The 22,480-nt window shown below is 42.6% G+C and overlaps 1 protein-coding gene across 1 annotated transcript in view; it reads right to left on the bottom strand.

Annotated features, from left to right (window-relative positions):
• The window catches only part of LOC147903510 (SEC-C motif-containing protein / OTU-like cysteine protease family protein), a 49,195-nt gene that overhangs the window by 9,516 nt on the left and 17,199 nt on the right, over positions 1-22,480 (bottom strand). The window contains exons 6-10 of the mRNA XM_087372674.1: positions 15,941-16,090; positions 15,778-15,839; positions 7,958-8,042; positions 7,744-7,866; positions 7,540-7,594 (exon numbers count right to left, since the gene is read on the bottom strand). Coding sequence (XP_087228800.1) covers positions 7,540-7,594; positions 7,744-7,866; positions 7,958-8,042; positions 15,778-15,839; positions 15,941-16,090 — 475 coding nt within the window. The remainder of the gene's footprint in view (positions 1-7,539; positions 7,595-7,743; positions 7,867-7,957; positions 8,043-15,777; positions 15,840-15,940; positions 16,091-22,480) is intronic.

The following is a 22,480-nucleotide window of genomic DNA, read 5'->3' as shown; positions in this document are numbered from 1 at the left end:
TCCTGAGGCTGTATCCTCACTTGGTGGTAGCCACTCTTTAAGTCTATCCTGCTGAAAACTGAAGCTCCATTTAGCTGATCCAAGACATCATCAATACGCGGAATAGGGAATCTATTCTTGATGGTCATTTTGTTCACTGCGCGATAATCGACGCACATACGGAATGAACCATCTTTCTTCTGTACTAACAGTACAGGGGAACAAAAAGGAGACGAGCTGGGCTGAATCAACCCTTTGGACAGCAAGTCCTGTACCTGAGCCATAATCTCCTCTCTCTGAGTCGCACTGACTCTATAAGGGGGTCTGTTTGGTGGCTCACTACCAGGCATTAACTCTATCTAATGATCTTCTGGTCTCTCTGGGGGTAACTCCCCTGGCAAAACATCAGAAAAGCAATCTTTAAAGTTTACAAGAAACTGGAACTTATTTTTATCTGCATCATTCATTTCAGCATGCATATCATTCTCTTTTTCTTTTACAAACACCATGTACGCAGAAATTGCAGACTTTATTGCTTTACCGCATGAAACATCAGATACAATGGGGATAGTGTCCCCTTTATTCCTGGCAATTACACGCTGATTTTTCCCCCTATGTACAAATTCCAGCACTCTTTCAGGAAGAGTCAACTTCACTGCCTTGCGGTGAAACCAAGGCATCCCCAAAACTACATCATAATGTTTCAGTGCAGAAATGAAGAAGTCTTCCTGATCCACATAACTCTGAATATGAAGACGGAGCTTCCCTATCAAGGGAGTAACTGGCACAGGATTCCCACAAAACATTTGATCGGCATCCAAAGCCCTGCCTAGCTCTTCCGTCTTTATTCCCAGCCTCAGGGCTAGATCCTCTGATATGAAATTATCAGTAGCCCCTGGATCAAATAAAATTAGCGCTTGCTGGTCTCTAACTTTGCCCCATGATAGCAGCAATTCTCGTTCTTCTGGGTTCAAAGCATGACCCAGTATATCAGGAATTCCCCCCCGCCATTGGCTTTTGCAGTCCTCGTGGCTTCTCTGCCTCTTTTCCCTTCGATGTTGAAGGCTTTTCTGGGCACTGGGCAGCCACATGCCCCTCTTTACCGCACCTGAAGCATTTCCCATCTCTACGGAATTCCGCTATCTGTTCAGGGGTAAATAGAGATTTGCCCTTATAGGTCTTTGAGAACTGAGTACCCCTCGGCTTCTGAGGCTGAAACCCTTTCTTTTCAGCCTTAGGGGACTCTTTCTTTTCTGATTTTTGAAAATCAGTTTTCTTTTTATCAGCACGTCCTGCATGCAAGGATGGCACTGTAGATGGATCTTGTAGCGGCACAAGACTCGCTACTGAGGCTGAATGCATAAGATCTTGAATATTCTTTGCCCCCAAAGCATTCACTACTGCCTGAATTCTTGGAGTGAGACCTGCTCTGTACTTTCTCATCTGGGTACCTTTGGAGATCTTTTTGAACGGTGCAACCTGCAAATAAGCATCCCAGAACTTTTGGTTGTACCCATCCACTGTATCTCCTGCATCCATGTGCAAGCTGTCCCAGTCTTGAAGAACATGGTCTCTAAACTGTTTAGGCATGAACTGCTGGTAGAAGGCTTTCTTGAAGCCCTTCCACTTTCTTGGGGCTGATCCATCTGTGGTCAGTGCACTCCACCATGCACTAGCCGTTGCTGTTAAGTGTAGGTTGACCATTCTTAACTTGGAGGATTCTGAAAATTTCTCAGTACCGAATGCAGCATCAAACTGTCTGATAAACTGCAATGCTTTGTCTGTATGACCATACTGTCCATTGTAGGTCATAAACTTAACAGATTTTCCTCCCTCTTTAAATTCCCTGGTCGCTTTGGAAGACTTTCTCTTCCCAGACTTCTCGTGTTTCCTTCTTTTCCTGGATGGTTTATCTGATAAGGAAGAAGAAGACACAGAAGTCGAACTCGAGGTAGACGGTGATGGACTAGGAGATCGGTGATGACGCCTCGATCTCTTTTTACTATGGGACCGTCTCCTATGAGATCTATGAGATCTCTCTCTCTTAGACTGTACACGAGAGTGTGCCTCTAGCATTGGCACGTCATATACTGGATTAGGCATAGCTTCTGCTGGGAACAAATGCTGAGCCCTGGGATCCCTTTTAAGATTTTCCAGCTCTTGTATACGAGTGCGTACCATTTGTTCAAATTCTTGTTGAGTTTGTGGCACATTCCTCTGTCTTGGATGCACATCCCTATCTTGAGAATCCCACTGGATAGGTGATTGATCCATATTCTGAGATCTGCAGATTTTTCTCACACTGTGCAAGTAACTAATGCACACTACCTTTGCTTTTCCAACAGAAAAGGTACCTCAACAAGAGGTGTTTTGCATTCACAATCTATGCCAGTACTGGCTGTCAGTTTAAGGCATATACCCACACAGTTGCCAAAGCATTATCAACTATATTGCCCTTTTCTGGCTGCTGTAGATGGCTTCAAAAGGCATCTGTTTTTCCCTCTTTTTACTGCTCAAAGGCATGCATACTCCTTTTTCTGCAAAACTCTGTTTTCTCTGCTTTTTTCTGGTTTTCTGCTACTTTTCTGACAGTAAAAGTCTGACAGGCAGGAGAAAATTGATAGCCAAAACTATCTCTGCAACTCTCTTTTTTTTTTTTTTTTTTTAATGAAAACAGTAACCAGATGAGTAACTACTGGTTACTCTAACCGACTGTCTGGTTCTGGTCTAGTTAGTCTGCAACTAGACTAACTGGACTGGTTACACCAACCAAACTGGTCTGGTTAGGCCAGATTAACTGGACCAAAGTTGAACTAACTATATACTGGTTCAACTAACCAGAGTTAATTGACTGCGCACAAAACCTTCTACGTGGAGCTAGCACCCACGCAAGGAAATCAACGGCGGAACAATCCTTTTGCGTCTATCGTCGCACCATCGCCATATGTCCGCCTGATTTTCTGGAATCACGATGAGTGACTGCGACCTCAAGCCACTGTAGCAAGCACTCATGTGAGTCACGGCCGGCTGATGAGCTTCCTAAATCGAGTCAGATCCTGGATATGTATCAAAACGTCACGCATTTGTCTAGGTGCCTCTGCCTCGCCTCAATCTGTCTACACCTTGAAGTCAACGAGGCCTCAGCGCCTGTGCAACCGGCTCAGCTCTTGGTTAACGTTACCTATAAAATCTTCATTAGAAGCATCCCATATGTATTTCCTTCGCCATTAGCACGGCCTTCATGCAAGTTTTTGGGACGGCCATTCGTTGCAGTTGCTTCATCCTGTTCCCACGTTTTTTTTTCTTCAGACCATCGCTGCCTTGAAAGACAACGAACCAAGGCTCTGATACCAATACAACCAATACTTGACGAAACAGCACTGAGAGTGGAAAAAAACAGCAATAACTTCACGTCGACGACGGAACTACATGCTTCAAAGGCTCTCCCTCACTCCCTCTCTCTGAACATACACTAGGGCCCAGGACAAATTGTCGGGCTGGACCCCCCCGAAGGTCTTTATTCATTTCAGAAAATCTATTACAGAAATTCAGCTTCAGCTTAGAGCTGTCTCGTAAGTCTCTCCTTTTAAAACATGAAAAGAATTCCCCTTTTACAAGAGCTTCAAGCCCCATTCAAATTGGCAACATGCCACTTGTCTAAAATCTAGACTAAAACCTATTACAAGCCTCTAAGGGCCATTCTGGAGTCTTCAAAGCTCTCGGTCACACGAACCGCCTCCTAGGTGCTTGTCAGGCTCCCATTTCGCTTAGGAAAAATAATCCTTCCTAGTACCTGCAACAATTAATTAAAGCGCACCACCATGGTACCCATTAATTGTTAGCGCTTTGCATGCAAATAACACACTGTGGACTAATCCTAGTCACGGTGGGCGTCCCCACTGAACACATGTGCACATCTAAACAAATATATATACAAATAAATATATATATATTTTCTCTGGTTGACCGGAGTCAACACTCTTGATTATAATTAAAGAGCTTTGACTAAGGGTCAAGGCGCCTTAATTATAGCCAAGTCTCTCCAACCGGAGTTGGCACATCTTGGTTAACCGGGGTTAACCCTCTTGGCGCATGCCAAGTCTTGTTGACCGAAGTCAACACTCTCTGACCGCAGTCAGGTTTACTTGACTAGAGTCAAGTATCTTTGACCGTAGTCAATCCTTTGACCATTAAAATAACTCTTTGACCGTAATTAACACATATAAAACTCTTTAATTATGATCAAATAAATGGTCAACTGTACTTTGACTTAGGATATTTACATTGTGGTGACACTTCTACTGCATCTTTCAGTCCTCGCTACCTCTTACCATGACGCATGTACCACACAAAGCTCGTCAGCTTTGCAACTGCAGCTCCAAGATGCTCTCAGTCCAGCTGCCACTGTACGTTATGGTTTCAAAGACCCATAGGTGCAGGAGAAACATACATACCCGCATACACTAACAATATAGTTTCTCATCATCAGAAAAAGAAAAAGCAAACCCTCACTGATAGGATTTGATGCTTCAAAAGAGGGGATTTTCTCAAGAAAAGAGATACCAATTGTTTGGCCACCAACATCAGCATCAAGGCGATACCCATGCAATATTTCAAATGATGCGATTGCAAAAAACCATATTGATGGAATTTCATTGACAGACCTTGACGGACTCTGATAGAAACTATGGAATTCCATCAATAACTGATGCTGATATTTTTGGATCATCAAAACAGCAAGGTACCACAAATATCTGGGATTGCAGGGATGACAAGAAGCACCAAAGCGGGAGGAAAGATGGAAGGACAAAATGACAGCCAAGTTAGAGGAGCACTCCAAGGCGACTTGATCTTCAGCCTGATGAATATGCAATTCTAGGATAGAAGAATCTAAAATGCAGATTGCTGAAGTCCCTCTATTGGTTTGAAGTGGGATCCAAGGCAATGGAATGCTAGGATTGATGCATTTGTACAACAGCATTGTTTCCACACTTCATCTCGGGTGCTTATTGGTGGTAACTCATTTCGACGTGGATGAGAAAGTCAAGAACGTTACTCATTGGCCACTGAATCTGCACTCTAATAGGTTCAGAGTGTTTACCTCAACTTTGATGCATGCTGCCCACAAAGTGGGATTGAAGCCATTAATGCCCTTGGCACGATGCAGCACAGATTTGAACTACTTTCCTTCCAGCCCTTGTGAAATCCACGCATTCAAAGATTGTCACACAGGCCTCTAGGCATCAAGAGGTGTTGTTTGTCACCCCCCACAATCTTCAAGAGCAAGACAATAGTGAGTTGGAACACGCACGGTTTCATGACTAATGTGTGCCAGTAGCCACATTGTCAGATCTTATGGCAGAAGTCGCTGCGTGTCCTTGTTGGATGTTCAATGGTTATTTTGATGCTACAGGAGTATATGGTCTCAGCCCAATATGTATGTCAATATAGCCGCTTCTTTCCAAGGCGAAGGCCTTGAGATTTGGTCCTAACGGCGATAGGATGTAGGGGAAGAGTCTATATCTCCATGGGACATTTGACCAGGGAGGGCTCATGGTCACCCAAGGTAGATGGGACTGCATCTTGGATATGCTAGATTGGGATCTTGAATGTTTAAGCACCAACTTGCTGATAGCAAAGAGCGCCCTTCTGGTGCGATCTATAAGGCGGCATTCGAACCATGCTCAATATAAAGTGTGTGGCCCTACTACCCTAGCCAATTGCCGATCATCTGCACCATTTGAGCCTTCATAAGAAAGTTGATAGTTTGTGCTCTCCTCCTCCTTTGAAAACTCTTTTTGATATTAGTTGTTTATATCACTCTGTTGCTAGGGATAGGATATTCTTAGGCAAGCAATTGCTATTCATCAACAGTTGGCAGCCTGGCAAAGGGAGGAACAGAAAAGACCTTCAGATGCTTGGGTTCACAAGCACCTTGTAACGGCAAGGGCTCACCAGTAGACTCTCTTGGACGGTAGAGCTGAGCTTTCATATGATGCACTAGAGAAGTGTTTCTCAATTGATCAACTCTAATGGGATCTTACACTTAGACCCTCCTACTATCATGCATATTGCTTGTGATTTTTATGCTTTCCTCTCACTGCCGATCTGAACACCACTGAGAGATAGTGCATGTTTGAGGGTCTGGCAGACAGTCCTAGTGTTGGTAAAATAGGATGAGGATCTCTCTTGATGCATCTTTCACCAACTTGGAATTCAGAACTGCTTTACTTGCCCTTCACAAGGATAAGAGCCCAAGTTTAGATCATTTGACCCGTCTTTTTTTATTACTTTCTAGAAGGATATTGGTGATCATATCAGTTATGCTTTGCAAAGCCTTGGGGACTCCTTGGAAGGATCTCAGGTCTACCCTTCTCACACTATGCCCAGTATTTGGCCAGACACTGTACATACAGGGTCTCATCCATCTCATCCCTAAGGGGGGTGGATAAATTAGTGGGGGCAAATCACACTTTTGGAAACTACATACAAAATTCTAGTGAGGGCAATCAACCTTCATCTACGGCCTCTACTTCCTGACGATAGTCAACACATAGATTGGCTTTGTGCATGGGTGCAGAACTTCGGTAATATATTTTCACATTGGGAGGCCTCTGCGTGGATTAGATAGAGTGGCGCTCTTGGATTTCGAGAACGCTTTATGACAAAGTAGGTTGGGGCTTTCTGCAGGGTACACTGCTACATTTTGGTTTTTCTGATTCATGGATCAGAGGTGTATCCTCCTTTTACAGATCAGGCCACATTCAAGCTCTTATCAGAAGTGCTAGAGAAGAGGTTTCAGCTTTCTAGATATGGAATCCTACTAGCCGCTCCGTTATTGACTTCCCATTGGCGGCCTGCAGGTCGCTGGTTCCTGCTTGGGCCACATTTCACCTGTTCATTGTAGCCCTACAACAACCAGCTTTAGAAAATGAAAAAACAGGGAATTGGGAGAGATCAGCAATTGAGGTGCAATCATGAGTAATTATTAAACCAGCATGCTTTTGAGAAGCAAATAAGTCTGAAAAGTGGATTGGGTTGCATGCCTAGATTGAAATCAGGGCAAGCATTTAGACTTAATGAGTATCTGCCAAGTCATCATAACTATGTCCAAGAGTTTGCCATTATCAAATTCATATTAACAACATGTTATCCTGTTCAGGCATTCTCATGCGGCTATGTTCACTATGTGGATGCAACATCATGTTTTGCTCATGTTGTTCGGCAATCGGCTTCAACATTCTACATTGTACATGTGCTTGTGCCTTGCAATTTTCTAGGTACCATTTACAGCTAGGTCTTACCATTTCAATTAGAAAAGTAGAAGCTGTAATTAAGAAACTAATTTGTAAGAATTTCCAAAGATAATAATTCTATCAGATCAATCAAAAAGAGTTATTGTGATTGAGCACCTGTGAGCATGTTACAAGAACTGTTTGAGTAATAAGCTTGGCAAGTTAATCTATTCAAAATTTCCCCTGTAAGACATACCTAACTCAGAGGTTCTCTTAAGGCCAACCATTACAACAAAAAGGAAATTGTCAAAAAGTACAACTTTACCATTATTGGATAACTTTGCTTGAACTGCATCTTCTTCACAGTCTTCAAGCCCTCTCTTGTAAACAATCAAAAAATCAATAGAAACATCAACATTACTATTTTAACGGTGGCATGCATGCTTCACACAAATTTAATTTATTAAATCAATGTTATATTCAGCATATGCTCTGCAAAAAAAAGTTCAGATAAAATAAGACCTCTCACCTCCTGCAACTTGTCATCATCATGAAAAATAGATTGCTCCTCAGCTAACGTCTTAACATCTTCAATCAGAATTCCCTTTTCTGTTGTCCTTTTGATGCCATACCTTTTCTCCTCTGCTGGGTACTTCAAGATGTTTCAACGTACAAAAGTGAATACTAACAAATATAACATCAATCCAAGAGCCAGTACAGCAACTAAGCATTATACCACAAACCTCAATTATGACAGCTTCTGCTGGTCCCTCTCCATCATCATTTTTCCTTCGAACACTATTGTAATGTTCACCATTATGATATGATCTGTCCATGGGACCCACAACACATTTAAAGCCCTCTCTCTCTCTCTCTCTCTCTCTCTCTCACACAGATTATGATATACCGGTCAATCAGGGATACCCCTTATCCAACTCTCTTTGCTCTTTTCATAGATGAGCTGGAAGATTGGATGACAAAAAACAGCAAAGGAGTCCAGGTGACCAGTTATGCATTTTTATTGCTAGTTTATTCAGATGATGTGGTTTCCTTTGCTAAAGACAAGAGTGATATGCAAGCACACTTGAATTCATTGAGTAATTTCTGCAAATATTCAAAAATGCGGTCAACATATTGAAAACCAAAGTAATGGTGATTGGGTCTCAAAATTAATAGATGAAGTTCACACTCCAAGGAGAGACTTTGGAAATAGTCACTTATTACAAATATCTAGGGCTGCATTTTATGGACGATTAGAAATGGAATGCATGTGTGGAACGTAGAATTTTTTGGGAGGTTTAAAAGCATTGTAAAGCTTCCAGAATAAATGCAGGAAGGCAAATTTGTGGAATTGGGAGATAAGAAAAATTTTATATACTATGCTTGTGCAAACAGTAGTCCTGAATAGATGCCCAGCCTGGGTCTCTAGAGCATAATGAAAACGAATTGAAACAATGCACAAATGCTTTATCATAGGAGTGCTGGGGGTAAAGGCACAGATACCATATCCCATCTTACTAGCTGAAACAGGTATGATGACATTGGAGGGAGAAGCACTATGCCAATATTTGGGATACCTCAAAAAAGATTAAAAAGATGGATACACGCCAAATACCACACAAAGCAAAGGAGGCCACTACAACCACAGGCTGGTACAGCGATGGGGAGGAATGGATCGAGCGAAGGCTGCTTCCTTGAATGCAGTTTGTGCACACATCGAGGTCTTTCTATACCTTTGTGATAGTTCTGACAACAATTGACCTTTTGGACAGCCAATTCTTGCTGTAATTTCACAATTCTAGACATATTGTGGTGCCAAATAAGCAGCTTTTTTGTGTGTATTTCTATACACATTTCCAAGAAGTTTGAGGGGTTTGGCACAAGGCTTTCGCACGAAGATGACATATGAAGTTTTGGCATGTGCTATAGCTCTCTTTTTTGTGATTTCAGCAAACCTGCATCCATCTTTTACAGAGACACTATTATATACCTAGATGAATCCAGGAACAATCCCAAACTAATCCTCTAAAAACACAACATAGTGCAGTTTCAATCTCACAATAGTCACTCATAAGATTGAAAACCATAAACTCCATCACGCATAGCAAGGACTAGCTACTATTACATATCCACTGACATCATCAACGCCCAACAGTGGGTGTAGACCATAGTATAAAAATATGCTCACACATACAAATCCACACACCCACACATACTTGAGCATCCTTTTATACAAAGTCTCCGTACTGAGTTTTTGTCGGCACTCCGGAGGTGAAGGGAAAACTCAGCCATGATGAAGGCCAGCACTAAAGGAGAAGGCTAATCAAAAAGTAGTCCAAAATCTCTTCATTCAAGCTACAACTGCTTGTGAAGTCTAAACAATTTCATTTTAGTCTCTCCCAAACGAGCATCTGAATCTAGCTGATAGGGCAACGCACCATTTAAGATAGAAAGAATTATCACAATACGTGAAATTTGCATGTTCGCTAAGACGACAGAAGCATATACCTAGATGAATCTAGGAACAATCCCAACACAACATGGTGTAGTTTCAATCTCACGATAGTCACTATGTTGTTAGTTTTCAGAGACACTATTGTTAGTTTTAGTTACAACTTACTACAACAATAATATTTAGGGAATCGGGATCAAACATACAGCAAGATCAAAGACAATCGATCTTAGTAAAAACTTAGCTCCGCAAAACCAATCGTTGAGATCATCCATCCAAGGCAACGGATATTTATTCTTAATTGTCAAACGATTAAGATCCTTGTAGTCTACATATAGACACATACCTGAGTCTTTCTTCTATACTAGTAACACTGGTGTACCCCAGGGTGACTTGCTAGGTCTCCCAGAGGTACTCTTGAAGTTGTTGTGCAATTTCATCCTCCTGAGTTGAACTTGTCCCGTATGGCTACCTGAACATAGGATGCACACCAAGCACAAGATCGAGCTGGTGAACACATTCCTCACAAGAGGTAGACCCATGGGAAGTTCCCTTGAAACAGGTTTGAGTAATCAGACAGATTCTCCCATATTAGTTGAGCCTCAGGTGATGGAGAAGGGTAAATACGAAAAGTATAGACCCATTGTGTGGACAGGAGAGCTTGATGCATGTTTTAAGCAATTAAAACATGCTGTTACTACAGCTCCTATGTTACAAATAGCCGATCCTAATAAACCATTCGTGGCTGAAACAGATGCCGGTGACTATGCTGTTGGAGGAGCTTTGGTCCAAGATGGTGGACTAGCATCTTTTGAGAGTAAAAGCTAACCAAGCCACAGAATAAGTGGCCAATGCATGAAAAAGAGCTGTATGCTATTATTCATGCCTTGAAAAAGTGGAGACATTACTGTATGGATCTACTCTTGTGATCTATGTGGATAACTCTTCTCTGAAGTATTTTTGCAATTCCTCGGATCTTAGGGACGGGAAGGCCCGTTGGTCGGAATTGATGGAGGAATTTGTCCATTATCAAAAGGGTTCTACCAATAAGGTAGCTGATGCCTTGAGTAGACATGTACTATAAATCAACTTTGCTCCAAAGAGATCCATTCAAACCTATATGACTCTCTCACGGCCTTTATCCCGAAGATGAATCTGCCAAGGTGTTTGGGATAAAGAACAAGCTGGGAATGTCCCTCTTAGTAGTAAACTACAAGAGTAGCTCATTCGAAATGGTCTGCTTTTTCGAAAGGGTAAGGTCTATGTATCCAAGGTGAGAGATACGAGGCGTCATATCTTGTTTCAATGTCATGACAGTCCGAGATAGACCGTTTACCAAGCAAAATTCTATAAGCAGAATTATTCTCTGAGCAAATCCTGCAAATATGACAGGAAATAAAATTACCTAAAAGGTGTGGAACTACCTTCATCTTGTGATTAAAGCTCTCAAGATCCTATGGATTCCATCCTCTTATCTCCTTGCCACATGCCAACACCTTGTGAATCCAATCCAATTTTATTTCTTGAACATGACTCTAGGGGCCTCCAACATTTTTGGTCCAAAACATTTTGGGCTATATACCTTTTTTTGCCCCAAAAGTGGGGGTGGTGACCCCATCTACAATGAGTTTTTTTTGGGCCCAAAAAATGGCAGTAGAGGTCCCAAAATGGTTGTAGACTCCCCAACATCGGCATTGGGGAGTCTACAACCATTTTTTTGCCAAAAAAAAAAGGTTGTAGACCACCAACGCCAACATTGCGGATTCTACCACCATGTTTTTGGGCTCAAAAATGGTGGAGGAGGCCCCAAAATGGTTGTAGCCCCCCAACGCCGGTGTTGGGGGTCTACAACCATTTTTAGGCCCTTAAAAAACGGTTGTAGGTCTATGACTATTTTTTAAAGGCTCAAAAATGGGAATGAAGGCCCAATCATACTTCTCTACCCGTATGCCATATGTGTATGGTAACGTATGGAAAAAACTATGTCCACCGCCATTTTGGCCCACCTTATTTTTTTGGGCCTCAAAATTGGCAGTAGGGGCTCCAAAACGGTTGTAGACCCCCCAAGGCCAACATTGGATGTCTATAGCCTCCTCTGCCACTTTTAGATCTAACCAAAAAAATAGCCCAAAATTTTTGGGAAAAAAATGGCGATGGAGGCTCCCAAATGGTTGTAGACCCTTCAACGGTAGCGTTGCTGGGCCTACAATTGTTTTGGGGCCTCCACTACTATTTTTGGGCCTAATTGTTTTTTTTTTTTTTTAATGGGCACAAAAAAGGTGTTGGGGGCACTAACATTAGGTGTTTGCAACCATTTTTGGGCACTAATTGGGAGGTCTACGACCATTTTTAGGTCCTAACATTGAGGGCTCAAAAATAGTGGTGGGAGTTCAAAAATGGTTACAAATCATCAGCATTCGACTGCTAGCATTCAATTGCCAAGCACAATTCTTACATTTGAAGTTAAGCATTAAAACATTCTAGTATTTAAATGTAAAGTCATTTTCCATCATTAGATGAAATTTGAAATATTTGGGTTTTGCATTAGCATTGCCATACCATTGTCGAGCATAACTATAAGCAATGTATTGTCTACTACCATCAATAACAAATGGCTTGCTTTCTCATGTAACAATGCTATTTAATTGTTAAACATAATTTCAAGCATAGTTCAGCATTTAGAGTATTCCATTTAACATTTTCCATTCAACTATAGAGCTCAATATTAAGCAATGTGGTAGAGTGATATGTCACATAAGCTGGGGCTGCCGCATGTATGGTGCTTTAAAAGATAGCTGCACCGTCCTATAGCACCCCTAACTCTGATATTAATGTTCTTAATCAGACCTCTACATGACAGGCGATGGTGTCCTAATGGACATTTCCCAAAACATCTATGAAGTCGATAGAAACTCAAGCAAACAAGGCATGAGCAGCACATGGATGAATTCAATAGAGTAACCAAATGAAGTCCACTTCAGCATTTAATGAGGTCACTATAGACTCTGTTTTCTATGTTTTTGAAGCCTATGTCCCAACAAAAACCTTTTATTCCAAATTGACAAAAGGGCAAGCTCCAAAGAGCTCCTTCATCTCGATTTCCTCATCACCCAAAATTACAAAATCTGTCGACATCATTAGGCCTTATCCCTCCCCATGAAGACGAGTGAGGCCAGTGCCACTTGAGACAAGCCTCAGGCAACCAAGCCATCTGTGGAGAATCCCACAGCTCCAAGACCTAGCCAGTGGAGTCCACGGGCTAGGTCATACTTACCAAGGAACACCATCCCCACTTCCTAGAATAGGGGAGCATCATTCCAGTGGATCACGCTAAGGATGAGCTGCTGGAATGCCCACATAACATTTTTCTCCAAACCAAAGACCAAAACACCTGCAATGGCATTCCAGCATTCTCATTCTTGGAAAGTTCTGAAAGCATTCCAGTTTTCGCAGTTTGCTGCCACAGTGCGCAATGGGTCAAAATTCAAATTCACCCAACAATGCCATTTTGGGCAATGTATGCTAGTCACTCCACCCCCTGTTCTCTAAGCTCGTACCTCAAGCCCTCAAGCTTCTATATCCAATCAGCCCCACTCTCCCCTCCACTTTCCACTCCACTCAGCCCGCCTCTCCTCCCTCACACTTCAGCCTTCTACCCTCTCTCGGGACTCTCTTCCTTCAAGCTCTCTCGCTTCCCCTTCTCTCTTTCACTTGCAAGCCTTCGAAATTTCCTTCTCCACCTTTCTATTTCAAGTTTCTCTCAAAGACCACCAAGGAGGAGAGAGGGGCCCAGGCAAGCTGCCCTGGTTGAGCATCATCACTGACTTCCTCTCGCGGATGACGCCAGCCTTCACCAGAGCCGCTGCCAGCTTCTATCCTGGCCGATTGGTTCCATCGCCTTGGTGGACAGCTCCATTGCATACTCTAGAGGGGCCAGCTTTTTCATCAACGCTATTGACAATTCAGAAAGTCAATCAAGAGGTTAGTTAACCTATCGATGGAGTCCACTGAGTATGAGGGTGCAAACAATGTTATTTAGTTTGTTTTGATGGTGAGACCTTAAACAAGGCAGCAAAGAAGATTCTTGAGGATAAGTACTCTTGCATTGTTTCACTAGTTGCGTAGCACATGGGCTGAATAATCTCTTGAAAGACATTGTGTTGAGCCTTCCATTGAGATGGGTAATCATGTGTCACTTTCATCACTTGCCATTAAAAGGGTTGGGATAGGATGATCAAGAAAAGGTGAAGTTTAGATTATTTTTATGGTTGGATAGGATTATCGAGAAAACTTTAATTTTAGATTATTTGTACGGTTGGAGGTTGCAGCCTTTGTTTTGAATCCAGAATTTCAAGGAAACAGGGAAGAAATAGATAGAACTGATGCAAGGATGCGAGATAATAACGAGAAACTCAAACGTGGACACTAAATGACTGACTTAAAATTCCCTCCATTCATTGGTGGGAGGACTACGGGAAAAACGCTCCATTGTTGCAAAAGATTGCCATTTGCATACTCACACAGGGTGCTAGCTCTTTGCCTATTGAGCTCTTGTGAAGCAATTTTGACATTGCATAGAAACAGAGGAACAGGCTTGGGGTTCAGAAGGCCAAAGACCTTACATGTGTTAATGCAAAGTTTAGAGCAGAAAGAAAGAAGAAAGAAAGGAAATCTATTAATGTCCACAGGACAGCGGACGTTCCCAGAACGTTCCCATTCCTTAGTAACGATGCACTGGGACCCATAGAGTTGCCGAAGTGTCGATGGCGATAGCCTAGTGTCCTTCATATATCTAAGGCCCTATTAGACCATGTGGGACTATTAAGCCCCCTAATGCGACAATGTCTACCCACGAGGGTAGAAGGCCAATGGCCCAACACTCCCCCCACAAGGGCTGAACTTCAGCTAGCCATACCAGCACACATGTACACTTTGTTTATCCACCACCTTGCTGCCTTCTCACCTTATGAACTCGGGCCTTACCACCACGTGTCATGCTACCCGTCAACACTACGATTATTTTGTGCTAGTAATCATGTCGCACCGCAAGGAGAGAGCCACCAATGTAGGCCATTACTTCATGCACACATCACTTGAGATTGCTCCACCAATTGGATTTTCTGTCACAAGCTGTCACACACCTCCTACAACAGCTGCTGCACAGAGAGAAAGAGAGAGAGAGAGAGAGAGAGAGAGAGAGAGAGAGAGATTGCGAATCAATCGTCACTGCTCCAGATCACCAAATCCAACACTAGCTGTTGCAGCACACACAAGTGATGTCACAGCATTTATGCCAGCCTACAACTGTCGTTGCTAGTGGTTGTCAATCCTTATGGCAGAGCCAGCCTCTTACACCACTTATAAGGGCAGTTCCATTTGGCCCAAGCCTCCAAAATCTAGCCATGTATGAAGGGTCCCACACATCCATCACTAGCTATTGGAGAACCAGAGTTCCCAAAAGCATTGATGGGGATACTCTAGAATCGTTCCTTTCTATTCAAATATCTACGGCCCTATCAAGGCCATTCTCATTTGTGGGACTATTAAGTCCCCTTATGACACATGTCTACTCACGAGTATAAGAGGTCAAGGACCCAACACCACTAGTAAAAATCCCACACATTCATCAATATCCATGGAAAGAATCTTGAGCAAAAACATTCAAAACAGGATGACTGACTGGAACATACATCCCTGGGGATAGATAAAGTTAATACAAATCGCCTCACACAAACAAATGCAAAATAAGACTCACAAGCAATACAAGTTTCCGACAACGTGGATCATTTGCCTATCGAGTAGTAACTTCAACAAAATAAATAAAGCATAGCCTAAATGTGTGAAAGCAGTCGCCCAAGCCTTCATAAGTCACTGAACTCATAAAGCAGAGTGCAGAGAAGGGTGCTTGCTATGCTGTGAGATGACATTTCCCATGGGATTCCTAAGCCTTAGCGATTTAAAATACTGTAGTACAAGTACAGATGCACATTACATGAAAGCAGTGAAAAAGAAGAGAACTCACTCTAACATAAGAACTATCCATTGAAAGGCAGCCTAATACCAGTGTCACAACAGGTACTTTGCGATGGATTTGATAATTTAAAGACTTACAAATGAATGCAACGAGCGTCGGGGTTTTTGAAGTTAAGGATATGCCAACGCGGACACGTGAGCTGTCCACACAATTGGACAAATCTGATGTTAAAAGGCTTCAGATTGTAACAACCAAATTAAAGGAGGAACTGTACTTTTACAAAAGAACACTCTTATGTACCCGATGTATGCATATATTGGTACAGGTCACTAATGAAATTGCTTGCAGCTCCATGTGCCCAGCCCATGTCCCATCTTCTCTCATGCCCTTACAGTATTCATCAAAGGGAACCTCGTCCTCAAGGAATGGTTCATAGTCCTCCCGATGATTCTGTAAAATCCAAAGGAGTAATGTCAGAACTCAACAAGTATCCACCAAAGAAGAAAAGTGGAGAGCTCTGGCAGATTGTTGGCACCTGCAATGATAATATCTATCATAAATAATCTAGAAAGCACAAAGCATCCAACATATTACTTCAATTAAAACTGTTAGATCGTTTCCATGCAGCAAAACTACATTGCCATCCTTTCCACAGTTCAAAAAATGTCATTGTTTCTCCCAAAACTACAAACTCTACAAGGGGAGTAAGTAATCCTTTCACGATCCAAACTTTGGGAAAAGACTTTACAAACATTTCTAGACCTCCACTTCTATCCTCAAACCTGCAGCAGCAAATGATTTAATGACGACGACACGGTTCTCAAATGATACTTCTTCAAGTGGCTTAGGAAGTTGCACATCTATAGTGATATTCCTGGGAGACCTGGACCTACCATTGTATAAATATGAATAAAGATACATATAGACAAGATATCTATAAATATAAAAATGAACATTTATATATTTATTTTCTATTCATCTTTATATATATGTAGTCGTACTTAAAAGGTGCACATGTGCCAAGAGAAGTTCACGTGAGTAGATGCCACCATTCCAAGGTATGCATTTCAATAGACACCATCCCTACCATCTCAAACTTTAATGGTTGGAGTAGCCACAGACTTGGCTATCTTTTGCAAAGCTCAAGATCAGAGTCTCTCCAAAGGAGGGAGTGGACTCCTCAAACAAATGATTTGGGCTAGAGAAGCTGAAACCTGATGCCAGGAACTGATTTGGACTAGAAAATGAAAATATGTGACTGAGATCTCGAAGGGAGAGAGGAAGAAAGCCAATATAAGGGTCAAGGAAAGAAACTACAGCAAATCTTGATGTGGAGATTGCGCATTGAGGATTTGCTCTTTTTTACATGAAACTAGCTGGAAACTTGGAGGAAAAGCTACTAAATCCACAAACATGAAGGACGACTGCACGATATGATATAGATTTGAGGACCAAGCCATATACCTTCATCAAAGACCACTCTTTTGAGAAATTCACTCCACCTTCAACAGGCCAAAAGAAACTTTCCACTCTTGCTCCGAAATAAGTCACAATATACTATGGTCACTCACTAAGGGTACAGCTAAAAGATAGTATATCCACTGGATCCTAACAAACAATGTCCAATGTAAACTACAAACAACCTTCTTTGCTGAAATGTTTACACATGAAAGGGGCACGTAGATGTACACTTGATGTACGCGGTATACACATGTAAGGAGATTTTCTTCATACTTGCTGCAAATACACAAATATAGGTAATATAATTGCACTTTCTGCTGCAATAGATGCAAAATATCAGGGTTGTCTCAGGTGTTAAAACCATATGTTTTCACACATCCTAACTGTTGGCTCAGGTTTTGGCCGGTTCACAAGAGCGTTTGTTGGTTTAGAACATGGACATGCCTACAGAAGACATTCTAGAAATCAATGGCTATTATTGATACGCCTTTACAGATATATATGTAATTCAAAACTGAAATGAAAAAAAACCATCAATAATTTACAGATTAGTTTCTCTTTTCACCACTTTTGGCTCCATCATATGTATGTGACCTATGTAAATTTTAGATGGCAAAAGCAAGTGCATTTTTGCTAGCCATATATCGAGTATGATATTGGGAAAAGGGGTGAAGCAGTAGCACTTGTGGAAGCATGGAGTCTGATTGCCATTACTGCATCTGTGTGAGGGATTTATTAAACTTAAGATACATCTGTACCAAATAAATCCATCCATGAATTGCATTAAAATTAAATAATCCCATTTATACTCATGAATAACTGGAACGATTTCAAGCAATTCCTTCTCATAAATAACCATATTTCTCTCATCATCCTGCAAAATTCTACCCATAGGCCACTACACATCCTTCCTGCATAATGACCGCTCCAAGGCCATTCTTTCCACATATGCATCAGCTTGGACATGAAAAGCTTTCCGAAGATCTGGTAAGATCAACAATGGGTCTGTGGTAAGCTTTTCTTTTAGCATCTCAAAGGCTGAAATTTGATTTTCAGCCCACACGAAGGATGCTCCCTTCTTCTGCATAGCATAGAGTGGCGAAGCAATTTCAGCAAAATGGCGTATAAATCGCTTATAGTACGAGCATAAGCCAAAAAGCTTCGTACTTCGTGCAAATTCTTAAGCTGTGGCCAGCTGCGAATTGCTTCAATCTTCACGGGATCCATGCGCACTCAATCCTTAGAGATAATTTGCCCAAGAAAGTGAATCTCAGGCATAAAGAATTCAGTTTTCTTTGCATTTACAATCAGTCTATGCCTGCCTAAAGGCTGACTTGGACACATCCTCTAGACGAATGCATATCAGATGATACCCACTCTTGAGATCTACGCGACTAAAAATGGCTGACCCTTCCAATCTATCCAAGATATCATCAATCCTTGGAATTGAAAATCTGTTTTTTATGGTTATCTTGTTAAGTGCACAATAATCAATGCACATTCTCCAAGAGCCATCACTCTTTTGCACCAAGAGAACCGGTGAGCAATAAGGGGAAGAACTGGGCTGAATCAGCCCCTTATCCAAAAGGTCCTTCACCTAGCTCATGATTTCTTCTTGCTGGGCTGCACTCACCCTATAAGGTGCCTGGTTTGGTGGACTACTACCTGGCACTATATCAATTGCATGATCACCATGCCTCTCAGGTGGAAGTTCACCCGGCAACGAGTCTGAAAAACACTCTCCAAACTGATTAAGAAAATCTATCCGCTCTTTATCTAGCTTAGAGATTACAAATTGTGGATCATCAGACTTAGTATACTTTGCAAAAACTAAACACGTAGAAATATGATGTTTCATTACTGAGCATATAGCTAAATCAGATACAACATGGACTGACTCTCCCTTCAGTTTGACATCCAAAACATGCTTCTTCCCTCTATGTTCCAAGGAGATCTTCCATATGTGTCCACCAAAGCATATACTCTATGACACCAAGGCATTCCCAACAAAACATCACAGCCCTATATAAAATTCTTTGCTGTCCACAAAGCTCTGTATATGCAATCGGAGCTTTGCAATGATAGGGGTAACCAGTGCTAAACCTAGGACAAGCCAATCTTGCCTCACTCATAGGCCTCATCTCCTCTGCACGGATTGCAAGTTTTCCTGCCAATTCAGGAGAGAGAAAATTTGAACGAGCACCTGGGTCAAAGAAAATTGATGTCATCTGATCACAGACTTTGCCCCATGCCCTGCAAGGCTCTATAGCATCATCATTAGGCTGCTCACTGATAACATCAGGCAGTAACCCTGCAGATGGTTTAGACTTCTTGCCTTTTTGCTCTTCCCTATCATCCACTTTGCCTTTAAGCTTACGTTTTGGGCAATCCCGTGCCATATGGCCCTCTTCTTCACAGTGAAAGCATTTGTTAGCCTCCATCAAGGCTTTCCTTTCCTCACGTGACAACAAATTAGAACCTGGCCTATCACGCTTCTTCACTTTGTTAAGAGGAGGCCTGAAAGCATTCCCTTGCTTCCCTGCTTTCTTGAAATTCTCGGACATACTGTTTTTATACCCGCTGGTTTTTCCCAACAATAATGCATCAGCTGTGGTAGCATTCTCAATGAGTTGAGACATGTTGGTAACCCTTGTTTTAGTATAGTAGTCCCTAATTTCCTTTGGCAGCCCACAACAGCATTTTTCAATCTATTCTCACAAGGACACATGCCTATAAGAGCTCACCGGCAAGAGAGCTTCCCAAAACTTTTTGTTGTATTCTTCCAAGTTATAACAGTGAGCTGCATCCAACTTGTGCCATGCTGTCATAACATCTACCTCAAAGATAGTGGTCAACCAGGTAGCTGAAAACACCTGCTTAAACTGAACCCAACTCGTGGAGCTCTATTTTGGAGCACCAAATTTGTCCACCATTGTAGAGCATTCCCCTTCAAAAAGGTGGCTGCCTTTCGCATTTTGGATGACTCAATAAAGTTCCCCACTGAGAAGGCTGCATCAAACTGCTGCACAAAAGTTAAAGCCTTCAACCTGTCCTAAGCCCCATTAAAGGTCTCAAACTTCACTGCTGCACCACCCTCTTTGTAATCTTTTACCTTCTCTTTGGGTGTCAGATTGTCACACATAGGTGGCTGCAAAAATGGAGGTTGTATTGCATTCCCTGCACCCTGTCCTGCACTACCACTACCCATTAGAGGGTTTGTCAAACCAGCCCTAGGCATACCAAACATACCTGTAGGAGCTCCAAAGGTGCCTGACCTTCCACTTTGCATTCCACGCTACATGCCAATATTGCCATACATCATGTTAGGCATTGCTATACATTGCCTTGCATCCCTTGCAAGGCAATGTATAGCAATGACCAGCCATCATTAACTTGACCAGCCATTGCTTGAAATATTGAACCCCCACCAAAGTACCCTGGATGCATACAGGGTTGGGGAAAAGCTTGCTGCCTTTGATGCAAATTCGGAAAATCAGTCCCTTGGCCATGCATAACCATACCAAGACCTTGAAAGGGCTGTTGCCCTAGAAGTCCCTGTACATTTGGCATTACTGGAGGCTGTCCATCCAATGGGTTCACTCCAAATGGCTGTTTTTGAACCCCACTAGGCTCCCCTGAATGAGAATGCTTCTTTCTCTCCTTAGACCTCAAAGGAGTCTGCATAAACTCAAAGAACCTTTGGTCCTGCGTCAGCTGCATGAGTACTCCCAGAGCGCTCAATAATTGTGCCTTAAAGATAGCATCAGCATCCTCTGCATCCTCTGCCCTCTTTTGACCCTTTTGACTTAAAGGCACTCACACCAAAAGGATTTACAGCTTGCTGTGCCTCAATATTTTGGTCATCCAAGGACGCTCCCTCATGCATAGATTGCTCTTCTTGCTCACCCTAGGAGGACTGCCCCTCCATATCCAATATTTGCTGATTTTCTTCTCGTTGTAATCAAATTACAGCAAGCAACACTTCACCAGAGACAATCACGGGCTCACCTCCTTAAGAAATATGGTGATTTCCCAGCAATGGAACCATGAAACCAACCTCAAGGCCAACAAGAGGGTGGTAAAACAACTAACCAGCCAAAAGCCTTCACAATTAGATATTCAGCAAACACTCCAAACACAGATAGGGGGAGCTAGCAAGTACAAAGACACAGACTGGCCCCAAAGCCTTAGCGCCCGTTTTGGTATTTCTTTATTAATTGAAGAGTCCCACAAGTAGATTACACAATGAGTACAAACCCACTCGCACTCAATGCTCTTCCCACACTCGCTAGGCATCAGTATCACAACACATTAGCCTTGCGGGGCTCTGATCTCACACCCATGTGACCATAGGCATCCATACTCAGTGCAAACACCTGCATTTAACCTGGGAGCTATTACCTACAGCCCAAACAAGGCCACACACTCCCTAGACAATCACAAGTGCCCACTGACTTACTGGAATACCCAGACAATGGGTGAAAGAATAACTGAACTGCCCACGGTGCTCAGAAGCACAGGCATACCCTGTAAGCATACATTGTGAATCACCCCGCAACCAATCTCTCCAAAAACACAGCCCACTACTCACGGGCAATCACTAGAAAGCATGTGCAAATCCTTTCCCAACCCTAAGTTCATCCGAAGCTCTTCCACGAGCCAATGCACAACTAACTTGTCCCAGTCAACCTATGGGCATTCAACAAATGAACTAGAGCTGTACAATAGCGTCACCTTTCTATATGGTCCACCCACGAGGATGTTTGGGCGGTGGGAGTTGTACGGGCTCTAATGGCAGAACTATTGTACAAGTGTACAGATGGCTTCATTACTAATACGTACGCCGCATGGTCTCCACACGTATGTACAGCTTGCTTTAATGACCTTGCATACGGCTGTACGGGCCAGCATCCCCCATGTATGTCCGTACGGACAATTACCTCCACGTATGGGCTGTACGAACCACCTCCTCTACATACGAAGTACCAACACCTACTCGCAGTCCTTCCAAAGGTGCCGCACGACCGTGGCCTGCTACAGAACATCCAACGCCAGGTTTTGTCCCCCTCCGTCACCTTCATCTCCTGCCTCCATTCCTCAAGCTCCTGACCTGTTTCTTCATACGTGGTCTTCCAGGTCCTTCCAACCAGCCTCCTATGGCATGCACAAGGCTTTGGTCTTTTTAGTAGGTGCCACGTGGACGTTTCATTTCGCAAGGGTCATCAAATGTCTTGGTTTATCCAAATATACACATGGTCTGCGAGTCTTGGACGTCAAATGGATAGACTGCCTCCTTTTCAATATAGCCTTGAGGCCCCTCGGTTTTGCTCAATTACCACAAGGCAAACCAAGTCATTCAAGAGGATCTCTTACAACTAC

Source organism: Dipteris shenzhenensis, chromosome 3 (genome assembly GCF_047967505.1).
Source record: "Dipteris shenzhenensis isolate YYH24624 ecotype China chromosome 3, Dip_SZ_1.0, whole genome shotgun sequence".
In the NCBI taxonomy this organism is placed as follows: Eukaryota; Viridiplantae; Streptophyta; class Polypodiopsida; order Gleicheniales; family Dipteridaceae; genus Dipteris; species Dipteris shenzhenensis.
Note: the sequence above shows the minus strand (reverse complement) of the source record. Positions and strands in the feature narration are given on the sequence as shown.